Raw genomic sequence first — 14,776 nt, forward strand, 5'->3', positions numbered from 1 at the left:
TTAAATTCATGTGAGGCAACTTGGAACTACCTCCAAAGGGCTCTCTGTAGAGCCAGCTTGTACTGCATTTAATACCAACGCTTTTAGCCCTCTCTTTCCTTATTTTCTTGTACTTAGATAGATTTTCCTGTAGAGGACTTTGTTGTTTTTGTGGCGTTTTGTTTTGGTGTTTTTTTTTTCTTTCCAAGTGCCTGTACTGGCTCACAAGTGACTCAGTACTTGATCAATACTGCTGGTGGCTGTTGGTACAGCCACTGATGGGAAGCCAGCGGGGAATTATTCAGGTGAAAGCCTCCGAGAAAAATCAGTCAGGGGAAGGTCGGTTAGTTTGCTTGGTTTAAACCTTCAGCGCTTTCAGAAACGGGGAGGGGAAACAGAGACAGCCAGGAAACAGATTTTGGAGAATGCCAGAGGTATTTAAATACTCAATGGAGGGAGTTTATAGTGACAAAACACATTACCAGTAAACCAAAAAGAAGCGTATTTCCAATGCCTCTGCACTCTGCAGTAGGAGAAGCCTGTAAGGACATAAGAAAGGCTTTTCTGGTTCAGCTGAAGAGCATGTCTGTACTTACCACAAAGGCTGTCCTGACCTCCAACTGTTTTCCTCTCCAGGGAATCCTGGACTCTGATGTGATTTCTCTGCCTAGTAACACCCAGCAGATTTTCCTCCCTGCCTTCACTGCATCCCTGTGTGAGCCCACACAAATATCTTCTTCCCCGAGATGTTCAATGTGCAGAGCACTGGTGCTGAAGTTTGCAGATAGGCACAGGGCAGGGGGGGCACTCAAAAACTCCTTCAAGGATCAGATTTCCTTGTAGGTTTTTACAGAATCCCAGAATGGTTTGGGCTGGAAGCGGCCTTAGAGGCCATTTAGTTCCACCCCCTGCCATGGACAGCGACACCTTCCACTATCCCAGGTTGTTCCAAGCCCCGTCCAGCCTGGCCTTGAACACTTCCAGGGATGGGACTTCTACCTTGGTACATCCTGCTGTCCTCATCTCTAGCCCAACACAGCTTGGAGTGAGCAGAAGAACCCTCCCTGCCTTTCTCCTCTTATCCTTGGGCTTGAAGTTTATTCCTGATGCTTGCAGGTTGTTAACCCCCACCCACAACCAACATCATCTGATGCCAAGTGATGCAGGGAGAGGTCACGCTGCCTTTGATGGTCCCGTGGGACACTGGAAAAGTGCTGCTCTCCACCTGGGACTGAAGCAGGTCACACCACGCTGCGGACCTCGTGCTGCTCTGCCCCGGGGATGCTCTGCTGTCAGAACCCTCCCTAGGGACTTTCTGCTCCAGCAGAGCATCCTGACCTTGCAGCTCTAAAGGTACTTGAGAAAACACCCACATCACATCTGTGGCTGGGTTTGGGCAGCCAAAGGGAGGAGCAGCAGCTCCTGGGCACCCAGCAGACATCTCTGCTTGGTAAACCCAGTGCCTGCCAGCAATACTCTCTCCCTGAGCCTTGTTTCTGTCTTTCCCTCTCATTCCAGCCCCTTGCAGTGGGCGCTGTGCTCCACACCGTGTGTGCCATCCATCTTCCCAGCTACGTGCTGTCACATCTTCCAGGAAGGTGCAGATTAAAAAAAATTGGCCTGGACAGGGTTTCTTTGTTAAATGGAAACCGTTTTGGTGGAGAAACGTGGTGACCTGAATCCCTCCCTGGTCCGTGACCACTTACAGGAGATGTTTGTACCTGGGGAGAAAAAGTGTGGGGCTGAACTTGGCAGGGGGGCCCTGGTGAAAGCCTTGGCAGCACAGCACTGCATCACAGCCTGTGAAAATGCAAGTGTCACCCCCAGGCTAAAGCCAGCCCTGAGAAACCTGCCAGCCCAGGTGAAACCAGCCAGAAGTGACTTCCCCCATCCTCCTCGGGAGAGAAGATAAATGTCATCAGTCATCCAGCCGTCACGGCTCACACAAGGCACATTTTTCTCTCCCTGGTTCTGAGCTGAAACCACTCTGGAGGGAGGGAGGGAGGGAGAAGGGAAAGCACAGGGAGGGCGAAGGGGAGCTGTGAATCCTGCTAAACTTCTGTCCCTCGGGTGGCTCTGTCAGCGCTGATGGAAAAACGTGTGCGTGAAGCTGGGGGAAGCAAGGCATGTGAGTGCCTGAGCACTGGAAAGGCAGCCAGAGCAGGTAGATAAATGGGTGTCTGGGTGTGAGCAGGCATCTGTGCAACACCCAGGCCTGCAGAGGTGGAGCCCAAACTCTCAGCACCTGCCACTTCTGTTGGAGAAATGTTCCTTCAGCAGGCTACTGCTGAATGCGGGCAGTGGTGGGCCGCAAGGGTCAGGAGAAGCTTCCTTATGTGACATAACACATTAAAATATGGAAAATATGGAAAATGTCTAAAATTGTTAAATAATTTCAGCAAGTTGAAGCTAAAACTTTAACATGCCTTGATAGCCCTTCAAGTTTTGAGGGGCTGAAAGTCCTCCATCCCTTCCCAGAAGCTGCCTGCTCATTTTTGGCTTGGGTACCTGAGCTGAGCTAGCCCATCATCCATAAGTCCCCCACCTCGACTGCCCATCCTAGAATCATTAAGGTTGGATAAGATCTTTGAGACCACCCAGTCCAGCCATTAACCCAGCTCTGCCAGGTCCACCACTAAACCATTTCCCTAGGCATCACATCTGCACCTTTTTGCACACTTCTAGGGACGGTGATTCCAGCAAATCATCCTTCGGAAGTCGTTCCAGCGGCTCACGAGCAAGGTGGAGAGAAAGCAGTGGACTGGAAAGAGTTACAGCAAGAGGAGATTTGCCAGCTGGGAAGCCCAGCTTCTTGCCCAGCTTCCAGGTCGTTTAAAGTTAATGGTGAGTAACAAATCCTCTAAACCAGTTAATTCCAGTCACAAAAGCCAGGGAAGTATTTTCAGTGCAGTGGGCAGTGCTGGGCTGCACAGGTGGGCAGGAGCAGGCAGGGAAAGGGACACTCATCTTCTAAGAAAGAGGAGCTTTTGCTGTGAGCCAATTCATGATTTGAATGATTCCCCCACCTTGCACCTCCCATGTGGGATAAAATTATGGGTCTCCTCTTGAAACCCTGGTTGTTGCTGCTTGGTGTCCCTTGTCAGGACAAGAGGAGATGATTCCATGGTCAGCTCAATTCAGACGCTTTCCTTGGGGGCACCTGGCACCAAAACACCTTCTGTGTATTTCACAGTCTAAGTGGAGCCTTACCCATGACCTTGTCCAGTCTCTCCTGGAGCCCAGGCAACCTCTTGGCATCTGTGGCATCCCATAGGAAGTGATCTGTCACTCCAAACCATTCCATTCCTTGGGAAGTGCTGGAATCACTATCTCTATAGGGATTTAAAAGATGTGTGGATGTGGCACTTGAGGATGGGGGTTAGTGGCAGGCTTGGCAGTGCTGGGGAAAAGGTTGGAGTCAGAGGGCTTTTCCAGCCTGAACGATCCTGTGAGAAATCACTTATCCCCTTTGACAGCATCCCCAAGCCATGGGGCTCTGCCAAAACACCTCCACCCTGCTCAAGGACCATCAAGGGATTTCTGCTCCTAATTCACCCCAGGGAGAAAAGGACAAATCGTGCTGAATGCAGGACAACTTCAGGTCATGCAGATAAAACTCCACTGCCAAACTTTGCTCGGAGCAGAGCCTGACACGTAATTCCATGCAAATACCTTTCTAAGTAAGTGAATTGAGCTTCTCTCACCTCTGGAAAACTGCTCCTGAACACGCTGCGACCCGCGGTGTCCTCGGGTAAACCAGGTATTGGAAATCATTCACCGCTTCAAAATTTGTTCTTGGGGCTTATTTTGCTCAATAAACGAGCTGTGCAGATTGGCAGCACCTGGTCACATAGACCACAAAGGGTTTTCTTCCCCTTCCTAAACATGCCAGGAGTCAGTGGGGTGGGATGAGCCCTGGGAAGAGGCCGGGGACACACAGGATTACCAGATTTTGGAGCATTTCAAACCTTTGCCCCCCACCAAGCAACGAAACTTTCTTGTAAGGCATCGCTCCAAGGGAAAATGGACCCTGGCAGAGAACGTAGCTCAGGTTTCATCTTCTTGTATCGAGTTCACTCGTAAATAATTACCTGTGAACTTGCTGCTGCTTCAATCTGCCCCACTGACCAACCTCGGCCGAGGCCTGGGAAATTCTCCTTCGTTAGGTGATTTGCATCAGATGAGCCAGAGGAGAAGTGCCAAGGAAAAGAACTACTTTATATATATATATTTTTTTTTTTTTTTTTTTTTTTTTTTAATGTGAACGCATCAGGCAGCATTTGCAACATTTTGCCCAGAGGATATTCAGTTCTGGTGTCGCTATTTTCGTGGTGGCTCTCTGCAATGATTAATTTAAAGTGCCAGCATCAGGAATCATGGGAACATATGAGAAACCCAGTTTTTCTTTTAAAATAGAAGTAAGTTTTCTTCCCAGTATTACAGGGAAAAAAAAAAAAAAATACAACCCCCCAAAAAAAACCTGGAGAAAGGTCATCATTAAAGAGATGTAAAACTCCCCTCTGCTTCTCATCTAATCTCATATTCTTTTCCTTCCATTTCTTAATTTGGAGGAGAAGAAACCCTCCCGTTCGGCGTGCACCATATGGTTGCAGATCACCAAAATGGAAAAAGCCAGTTTGATCCAACCTTTAGGAGCAGATGCCCCGATTTCCCTCAGCCAGGGTGCTCAACACAGGCACGGCAGCCACCACCTCACCCTACATCTTTCGGGAGCTTTCCTGACACAGCTTGGTTTGTGGTTCCCCAACCAGTAAAGGAGGTGTGTGAACTGGGGAGGGTGTCTCCACCCACCCCTCCTCTGTGTGCAAATGGGATTTTCCCCCTTCCCACCCAGCAGTCTGAGCTGCTCCTTGGCCAGGCTGAGTAAAGCCAAGAGTCCTCCAAACCAACCCCAGGCCCGGGCTGGCAAAGGGGCAAAGCCACGTGCAGGTTCATGCAATTTGGCTTTGGCACAGCAGATCCAAGGTGCTGTGGGGCAGAGCATCTGGCTGGATGCAGAGCCACTGCTTCTCCTAATGTGCCAGGTCACCTGCAGGTCAGGTCTTCCTCACTGGAGAGTTTTCCCATGGAAGCAGCAGGCCAGACCTCCACGTGAGGGCCAGGCAGCAGGAAGGGTCATGCCCACCACATTTTGCTTTATCCACTGGCTACAGGTCATGGAATTACACAATCATTTAGGTTGGGAAAGACTTCCAAGTAGGTCATCAAGTCCAACCATTCCCTCAGCATGGCCGAGCCCACCACTAAACCGTGTCTCCAAGTGCCACAGCTACACGACTTTTACATCCATCCTGGGATGGTGACTTCACCACTGCCCTGGGCAGCCTATTCCAATGCCTGAACACCTTTTCCATGAAGAAATTGTCCCTAGTATCCAATCTAAACCTCTCCTGTCACAGCTGGAGGCTGTTTCCTCTCATCCTGTCCCTTGTTCCCTGGGAGCAGAGCCCCACCCCCCCACTCCCCCCTCCTGTCAGGGAGTTGCAGAGAGTGAGAAGGTCTCCCCTGAGCTGCTTCTTCTCCAGGATGAGCCCCCCCAGCTCCCTCAGCTGCTCTTGGTGCTCCAGCCCCTTCCCCAGCTCCGTTCCCTTCTCTGGACATGCTCCAGCCCCTCTTGCAGTGCTGGGCTCAAAACCAAACACAGGATCCAAGGTGTGGCCTCACCAGCACCCAGCACAGAGTGACAATATGTGAGGCATCTCCCCATCAGCTGGAGCTGGGATTTCTGGAGCATTTCTGCCCCATCCTTAACCTCAAACCCATCCACTTTCAAGGGTGTCACATGCACGTGTGCTCTGCTTCATCCCTGGTGATCCTTCCCTCAGTTCATCAACCAGCCACCTCCTGCTGTCCCCACACTTATCCCAGGGCTCCCCCATCCTCTTCTGTGTGTGTCACCTTGCCATTATTATGCCCTGCACATCCCTCCCCTCTCGTTCATCCCCTTGTTTCAGGCACCCCGGGGTGAATCCCATCCCTTTGATGGCAAACCCCTTCCCCGAGGAAGCCGAGGGCTCGCACTTATTTACCGGGGAAAGGATAAGCTACGGCGTTTACAGAAAGCATATTAATAATTTTGCCCTTTCCCTCCACATTTACCAAATTGATTTTTGAACTGCCAGCAGTCAGATTGCAATAAATATAGTTGAAATCCATTGCACGTAATGGTTTATAAATTGTGAATCATAATTCAGCGGGAGCCCTGGGTTTGGCTTGCCGGCTGCTGCCGGGGCGTGCATGCGCACCCGTGTTTTCCTTTCTCCAGCCCTTCAGCCTGCACAACTCTCCAGTGGAGTAATAAATTGGGAATAATAGAAGCTCTGCTAACTAAATTTCGCTTGTCAGTTGGAAAATTTTGTGCTGGGCGTGACGTTCCTGCGAGGTAAATAATGAAAACGAAATATTGACCTGGGTGGGAACAGCTTCGCTAAGCCCCCAAAAGTTTGGACCTAGTGAAGGAGAGATGCTTGGGAAGGAGGAGAATCCAACAGCAGTTGGATGCCCCCCTGGATAGGTGTGGTGATGACTGTGCCTCCACCAAAATGACCTTTGCACAACCCTATCCCTGCAGCCAGAAGGCACTGAGAGGGGAAGCAGGAGGGTTTTGAGCAGCCAGTGAGATTCCCCTGGGATGCAGAGTCCGGGCTGGAGCTCAGCGCAGCACCCAGGCAGGAAAATCCATATCTGCCACAGATTAATTCGCCTGTCGGGCGAAATGTAGCCCAGATATTTTTAAACCGTGGGGCCATTAGTTGCTCTCCAAACGGGCCTGCTCACCTGCTCCTTTAACAACATGTTGTGACACCACCTTATTTTATAAGTATTCCTTTCGGACTTATTAACTCTAAGCTGTCGCATCCCATTTGGAGGGAGGAAAATGCCATCGAGGTGACAGCTCTGGTCAGGCCCAAAACTGTTTAATGAGGTTTTATGTGGGCCAGGAAACTGAAGCACCCAGTCCAGGATTTTGGAGAGGAAAAGGAAAACATGGATCAGGAGCGGTGGCATTTGCATTTCTTTTCATTTTCCTGCTCTTTCCTCAGCGTGTTTTCCTCGTGTTTATTGTGGGACGGGCATGGGAACTTCATCTGGAACCTGCGGTTGTTAACATGAGGAAGAGGATGGGAATATTCAAAACATCATCCTGGCAACAGGAAGTGTCTGCAATAGTGGCACATCCCTAGGCATAGTCCCTTTTTTGTGCCAGAACCCCTTTTCCTGAAAAAAGGCTCCAGGTACGCGCCTTTGGGCGAGGGGAGAGGAAGTGCCAACAGGAACGGGAGAGGGGCGGGGGTGAAGTCATGGAAAAGGGAAAACAAACTAAGTCTCACATGTGGGAATTGGCTGCCAGAGCAGAAGAAGGGTGGAAAAAGGGACTTCAGGGCCTCCCATCCCCTTGTTGGTGGCAGAGGGCTCAGGGCAGCGCTGGGGATGGGAAGGAGGAGATTGGAAGCTCAGCTCGGTGCTTTGAGGTTTTTTTTTCCCCGAGCAAGTTTATTTCAGGAAATACTGCTAATAACAATAATAACAACAATAGGCTTGGGGAAAAAACACATCTTGTAATGAGACTCTGGGAAACTGGTGAGTTTGGGGGGTGTTTACCCCTTGCCGAGCCCAGCCCCCCACCATGCCAAGGCAGGGGTGTCAGGTTGGGGGTCTGGGCACCTATTTTCCAGTATCAGCCCACCTATTTTCCAGTATCAACCCACTGCCCCTTTGCTGGAGCAGGACTTCCCAGCAGGAGGAGGAGCAAGGCAGGGAGAAGCATGTCACATCCCAGAGAAACAACAAACACATGATGGGATTTGGAGGCGAGGAGTGACAACACTGAAAGTGGTGGTGGGACTTGCTGCTCTTGGAGCCGGTGCACGGGAATGAACAGATACAGCCAGGCAGGTGAATTTTGGGAGAAGAGAGGCACCTGTGATGCTCCACCCCTGCCTTTTTGTTGCCTGTCAGGGATAACCACATCCACCTCCAGAGGCTTTAGCCATGCCAGGGCTGTAATTCCCTCACCTGCATCCTGGCCCTGCTGTCAGCTTTTTAAAGGAGGCTTTGGGGCTGCTGCTGTAAACTCCAGGATCTGGTGGGTAGGAGGTCGTTGGATGTGGGTGCTTGGAGGCTCTCCTGGGTGCTTTGGGATGCACAGGTAGGAGATACAGCAGCTCTAGAATGTCTGTGAGGTTTGAGTGCCTGTCACAGAGGGTTGTCTGGTTTTTTTTTTACAGATAGTCCTTAATAATAATTTGCTGACACCTCTGCTCTCCTTCCAAGAGTGCCAAGGGTTTATATTTTCCTATGGTGAGCAGCTTCTATTTTTCAGTTTTAGGAGTAAAAAAGAAAACCTCGGTCCTAATTCTTGACGGAGCATTCTCCAAACTGCCTGTGCTCGGCCTTGCTCCCGTTTTATTTACGTTACAATCACAGCAGAGATTTGCTTGGAAAAATTGAATAAGTAGCCAAGAAGAATACACACAAACTGCCCAGGAGAGATAATCAGTTGTTAAAACATGCCTGCTGCTCTAATTAGAAAGGAAATGAAATTGGGTTTAGAGTGGAATTAACTGAAGGCTCCCTTATCCTGTCTGTCTACTCTGCTCTCCCAGCCCTTCTGGACAAATATGATGAAAAGGGAAAAGAAAGCTGGTCCTCTCTGAAGAACCTGTTCCCTGGAGATCCCTCCAGAGCCTGGGCCTGAGCAAAGCCAGGGAAAGACACCCTGTCCCTTCTGCTCATCCAAAACGTGCCTTCAGCTTCAGTACCACCCGTTCTAGAGGCTCACACAGAGCTCTTGCTTCACCACTGCCTTGTACTCATTTTTGGCATCCAGGGAATAGGCAGAAGTAGATTGATTGTGCCTAATAGGTGGTTTAAGCTGTTAGAAATTATTTTCTCTTTATTAAATCTTAGTGGGTACCACAGATATCATCTCCTTCTCCAAGTGAAGGGTTAAAAGGGTCACTGCTGCTGATACGATGGGAATAACACTTCAGACTTAGCCTCTCCTTTGAAAGGAGGAGAACTCTGGCCCTTAAATCTGTCCCCTCAGGGGGAAGGGATGTAGATAGGTGTGCTGTGTTATGTGGTCAGCGCTCTTTTGCTGTCTGCTTTGTGATCCTGTCCCTTCCTGAGCACAGGGTGATCCATCCTCTGGCCTCTCCCTGGGAAGGGCCCATCCCTCTGAACGCTCATCCCTGCTCTCTGCTGTTCAGGGAATGACTCTGGGTTTCCCACACATGGGTGGGATTTCCAGGATGCTAAAAGCCCTTGAAAATGGGCGAAATTAAACGTTAGCAGTGATAAAAAAAGGAGCTCCGAGGGTTCGCTGTGACACCTTCTCTCTGCTTTCACTCGAAATCCAGCTTTGCAGATTCCGAGGAGGAAAAGCAAGTTGTCAGCGCCTGCAAACCCAGAAATGATGGCTCTGAAACCAGCTTGGGGTGTTGATGGGGAGCAGCTGGGATCTCCAGCAGGGCACTGTGCAGGCACTGGTGGGAAGAAGCTCCTTCATCCAAGTGAGGAGAAGAAACTGGCCCATGGGAGGACTTTGCCAACATGAATGTCGTGCTGAAATCTTTTTTATTGAACACCAGCTTGCACAGCAGTAGCTATGCCAGTTTTTACTCCTGCTGGCTGATTTGAAATTATTTACTGGCAGAAGTCAATGTTTGGAGACATTTTGATATTTCTAGGCAAGCTCCTTTGCAGGCATCTCTTCATCATCCCCTCTGAGCCTGGATACCGAGGGCAGGGTCCTTCCAACCACATCTCCCAAAGGGCTCAGGCCCTGGAAAGGTGCTTCACCAGAGTGCTTTGTGCATCCTAGCAGTTTGGGTGTTCCTCCTCTCCTCATCATCCTCCCAACATCTCCTCTTTGTTAAACTCTGCATTTAATACCTGTGTGATTCCAGATGTTAGCAAGGAAGGAAGCCACTTCTGGCTTTTCCCTTGGATTGAGTTCATAAAATCACTGAAGGTTTTGGTTTGGAAGGGACTTTAAAGATGATCTAATTCCAAGCTTCCTGCCATGGGGCATTCCTATAGATCCCAGCTTTCTGCCTGGCTGGCTTGGCTGGCTCTAAGGAGATCCTTGCTGATAAATGAGCAAATTGCTAGATGGGTAAAAGATGTACACTCTGTGTCCTCTGTAATTTGTTCTACCACAAAACTGTCATGGAAGTGAAATGCAATCGATGGATCAGACCTGAAGGCTTCAATTTAATCTCTACAAAGATTAATCTCTAAAGAGTCAAAGTTTTCCCTTGTTATCTCTTTTTTTCAGTGCCACCAGAGCCCCATCCCATCACAGTCAGACAAAATCCTCAGGTAATTTCACACCTTTGCACTTTTTGTTTCCTTTCTTTAAATAAAACTCTCTCCTCATCTGGAGGGTCAGCAGATGTACCATCTAAATCCAATTGAAATCCTGCTCTCTGGTTGAGACATTGGCAAAAATGAAGAAGTGGGGTTGATCTGTCATAGGTTGCCCAGAGGAGCTGTGGCTGCCCCGTCCCTGGAAGTGCTCAAGGCCAGGTTGGATGGGGCTTGGAGCAACCTGGGCTAGTGGAAAGTGTCCCTGCCTGTGGCAGGGTGTTGGAATTAGATGATCTCGAAGGTCCCTTCCAACCCAAAGCATTCCATGACTCTGTGATCTACCTCACCTGACTCTCCTGGACACTTTTTCCCAGAAAAGCATCTCTGATGGTTTCTATTTTTACTTCCACTCACGGCTGAGTTGTAACACTGCTCACTTTCATAGGAGACCCAGAAACCTCAGCTTGTCCCTCTTGCACTTGCCTGCTGGGCCTGGGGATGGGTTGGGACCACGATCTTTGCTCTGGAGGATTTCTGAAGGCATCTCATTTGTTTCAAGCCCAAGACAGGCCCCAGCCCTTGGAAGGAGCATTGTGTCCAAAGGAAACCCCATTCCCCTGGAGGCTTGTCTGCCCTCTCCAACCTGCAGAGGAGTCCACCACGTAGCAGCTGGGAGGTGGCTGATCTGCAGAAATTTGTGTTTTACTTGTTTCTGGGTGTTTTAATCTGTTGCAATTAGCTTGCTTCCTTTATGGCCATTTGTTGTGCTGATTGTTTGCCATATAAATTTGGGCCTGAGCCAGAGAAAGCAGCGGTCTGGAAAACCAGCTGGTACCTGAATCTGGTCAGAGCACTGGGCTGATGCACAGATTATTTTATGATGACTTATTTTGAGCCATGAAGAGGTGAAGGTTTGGTCTTTACCAGCCTGGAGTATCACTGCCCCAAAAAACCAAAACTCTACAATCCCTCCACAAACTTCTTAAGGTCGAGTTTATGCTGAAAAACTAGTGAAAGCTACTGAAAACTGATCACTAAGAGTTGAAGAGATGCTTGATGTTGGTCCCCAGGAGGTGGAGATTTTGGGGTTCCTCCCTGAGGCTGCAGAGGGAGAAAGGCATCACTGCTGCTTCTTGCTTATGTTACCTGACTGGTGCCAGTTCAGAGGAGACTTGTAGGAGTGTAAGAATTTGCTCTCAGAAGATTTGGGAGAACAGAAAACCAAAATAAAGGAGTAGAAAGCTGCTTTGCAATTGGGAGGTGGTGCTGCAGAGCCCCCAGCCTTGCTCTGTGTGCTCTCCTGGTCCTGGTTTTCCCAGGCTGCACGTGGTCTGAGCCCCTCCTGCTCACCGTGTGCCTGGCACCAGTCAGGATCTCCCAGCAAACTCTTCCTGGGGACCTGGGCAAGCCCCACTTACCTCCCCAGGAGGGTGGACACGTAGGAGACAGAAGCATCAGCCACCTGGACTCCTGGAGGTAAGGAACAGCCAGCTATACCTGATATAAACTCCCAAATCTTCACCACCTCAGCACTGCAACTGTTGCTTTAGCCTTGTCAGGAGTTGGTTGGGGACAAAAAAAAGGGACTCCATCAGGACACAGCAAGGTGTCCTTCAGCATGCCCTATGCCTGGGCTCAAGCAGGAGAAGTCCCAGGGCATGGCTTGGATGCAAAAGGGATGCTGGGAAGGGCGAGCAGCTTTTGGGTCTCCCTCTCACCCTCAGGATGCTCCTGTCTCCCCCCACGGTGCAGCTGTTGTGGGGGGAGGGTATGACTTTCTCCCGTCCCTCTTGGGAATTTGGGGTGTCCATCTGGGAGTCTGGGCTGCTCAGGGATTCCTGCTGTGCAAGGCATGGCACGGAGTCAGCCTGGGATCACGGGTGCTGCTGGCTTAGGAAGAAGTAATAATTCATGTCTCTGTTCCTGGGTCACACTTGAAATTAATGAATGGCTTTGAAAAAAATTGGCCAGTGTCCTTTTATTAATATAGTTTGGACTCTTTCTTTGCCCATGGGTGTCCGGGCACAATTAGGTCATGCTTTCAAGCTCTTTCCAACTTGGAAAAGACAAGGTTTTATTTTGTAGTGAGAATTGGAGATGCTCTGCTAATCCCACGGCTCCTGCAGCAGGGTCTTCAGTGGTGAGGTGGGGGGGAAGCAAATGTAGTGAGCAAACTGTCATAAAACCACGGTCTGGTGTGACTGGCACATGCAGGTATCCTTCAGTAAGAGGCATAAAAGTCCACGCCAGGATTCACAGGGCTGGAATGAAGTCATTGCCAAGCATTTGCTGCCGGATGCCTTCCCCGGGTCTAGCTCTTTAACGGCTCTTAATGGGCCAAAACGGGGAGGCTGCGAGGAGGAGGCTGAAGTGAAGCCCTAATTGTGAGGCAGAGCTTCAGAACCCCGTCCAAGCACTGAGCTTTGTGTTACAGGTGGATGAGAGGAGCAGGAGAGGTGGCATTTCTGCGAGACCACGTTTGGCTGGCACCACCTCAGGGAGGATCGCTTTGGGGGCAGAGATGCTGGAGGAGAGGAATATTCAGGAGAGTTCCAAGGTTTTGAAGTTTCTTCTCTGGGGGACTTCGAGGTATGTTTGTATGTAAAAAAGAAAAGCCCCCCCTCCAAAAAAAAAGCTGTGTCTTGAGCATTTCTCTTGTGAATCACAACCTTCTCGATCTTTCTGCAGCCCACTAGGAACCCCAGGCTACTGTTCACTCTCCAGCATCACCTTTATCCTTCTTTTAAGATGTTAAAATGTTAGTTTGGGGTGTCTGGGGGTGGAATTTGGATGCTAGGCTGGCTCCTCTTCCTGCTTCCCCCGTGGTGATGGGCACCAGGGCTGTGTGCACATAGCACGGGTGATGGCGACCACAAAGCAGGAGGGGGAAAAAAAGAAACCACACGCCCAGGAGGGGAAAATAATCAAGGTGAGGGGAAGGAAAAAAACCAACTTGTCCTCTTATAACATAAAAGCCCTCCTCCCCTAGAAAGAAATAAAAGCCAGAGTGAAATGAAGGTAAATGCCAGAGGTTTAAGTACCACGCTGCCGAGTGTGTTTTAAAGGTTACCTTTCAGGGGGTTGAAGAGGGAGCGAGAGAGAGACAGAAAGGGAAGGAGTTGGAGCACTTCCCATTGCGAGGGCCACTCCAGCTCTTAATGGATTTTTATGTCCCTGTCTGTTTTTTGTGACATTATTAAAATTGCTTATTTTTAATTTTTTTTTCTCCCCCACTTTCTTCATCTGGGGGAAGGGGTCGGAGGGGGGAGCAGGAGGGACAAACTCTGTTGCCATGGCAATCTCCAGCTGCACGGTGCACATCTGCATGGCTGATTGGGTGCAAAAAGGAAGTTTTCGGGTCGTTTTTGTCTTAAGTGTGTGTATGTGTGTGTGTGTGCACGCCAGGACAAAAGTCCTAGGGCTTAATTACAGGCATGGGAAGGTGACATTTCCAGTGCTTACCTGATGAAGATGAAGAAATGAGGAGCCTGAAGGAAGGTAAACACCTGTGTATAATGTGAATGCTGTGTGGCTGACCCCCTCCCCCTTTATCTTCCACACAGCAAATATCAACCCATTTGCTATGCAGAAATCTGCCAAAAAACTATCTGTGGCTTAAGGAATGTGCCTTTACCTTTGGTGTGTTGTGGATGTTCCCAGCACACCCGGTAGAATGTAGGCCAGCAGCTTCTAAAAGCGGGCAAAAATTGGTCTTGGAGGGTAAAACAGGATTCCTGCATCCCAGGGGGATGAAGTGTCAGCCTGCTAGGTGACACCTGGGTGGGCTTCCAGGGTGCTCCTTACATCTCAAGGGCATCGTCCTCATGATATGCTGGCAACTGAGGGGGGAAAAAAAAAAACAAAACACCATTTTTGGGTTTCTGCATGGGATAAAAAAGCCACACTGGGGCTAAACTTGGATGGGAGACATCATTTCTGCTGGTCACCTACCTCCCTTTTTCCCTGTGCAACTGAGAGGTGTCCAGGGCTGCTTGCTGGGAGCAGAGTAGCATCACCTGATGCTGGAAACATGGGACCACCAGTGCAGAGGCTGTGATTCCCATTGTGGATGGCAGCATGGGATCTTGGGGTGCTCAGCCTGCAGCATCCTTCACTCCCCAGGGATGCTCAGCCTGTAGGGCAAGGGAGATACCCCCTCTCTGCTCCCAGTATCCCAGAGTAAAAGCTCGTGGAGCAGAGGCAAGAGGCACTGCAGAGACTGAGGTGCATCAGCTGAGATGGTTTCTTGTGACTGGAAAAACACCCAAGGGCTCAGGGCCCCCTGACAGGACAAAGGGGTGCCAACCTCTCAGGGTAGGGGGGTGGCTCGGAGGGAAGAGACCCCAGCACGATGACAATCTCCGCCTCTGTGAGCCCCAGCAAGCCCGCTGGGCACCCTGACTGGGCTCTTGCTGGGTGTCAGATGGCCTCAGAGAAACAAATTATCACCTCGGCTGGGAGG

General features: G+C 50.0%; 1 protein-coding gene across 6 annotated transcripts in view; it reads left to right on the top strand.

Moving 5' to 3' along the window:
* The first annotated feature begins 1,101 nt into the window (after positions 1–1,101).
* Positions 1,102–14,776, top strand: part of UNC5B (unc-5 netrin receptor B) — an 87,410-nt gene continuing 73,735 nt past the window's right edge. The window contains exons 1-3 of one of the 6 annotated variants that reach the window (XM_050305613.1): positions 1,102–1,332; positions 2,665–2,823; positions 12,749–12,903. In XM_050305613.1, coding sequence (XP_050161570.1) covers positions 2,821–2,823; positions 12,749–12,903 — 158 coding nt within the window. In that variant the 5' untranslated portion in view covers positions 1,102–1,332; positions 2,665–2,820. Of the gene's footprint in view, positions 1,333–2,664; positions 2,824–8,133; positions 8,302–12,454; positions 12,904–12,951; positions 13,813–14,776 lie in introns of those variants that run through there. The other 5 variants (XM_050305614.1, XM_050305618.1, XM_050305621.1 and 2 more) reach the window with 5 other exon arrangements.

Source organism: Myiozetetes cayanensis, unplaced genomic scaffold, assembly GCF_022539395.1.
Source record: "Myiozetetes cayanensis isolate MyiCay16 unplaced genomic scaffold, myiCay2020 scf10, whole genome shotgun sequence".
Classification (NCBI taxonomy): Eukaryota; Metazoa; Chordata; class Aves; order Passeriformes; family Tyrannidae; genus Myiozetetes; species Myiozetetes cayanensis.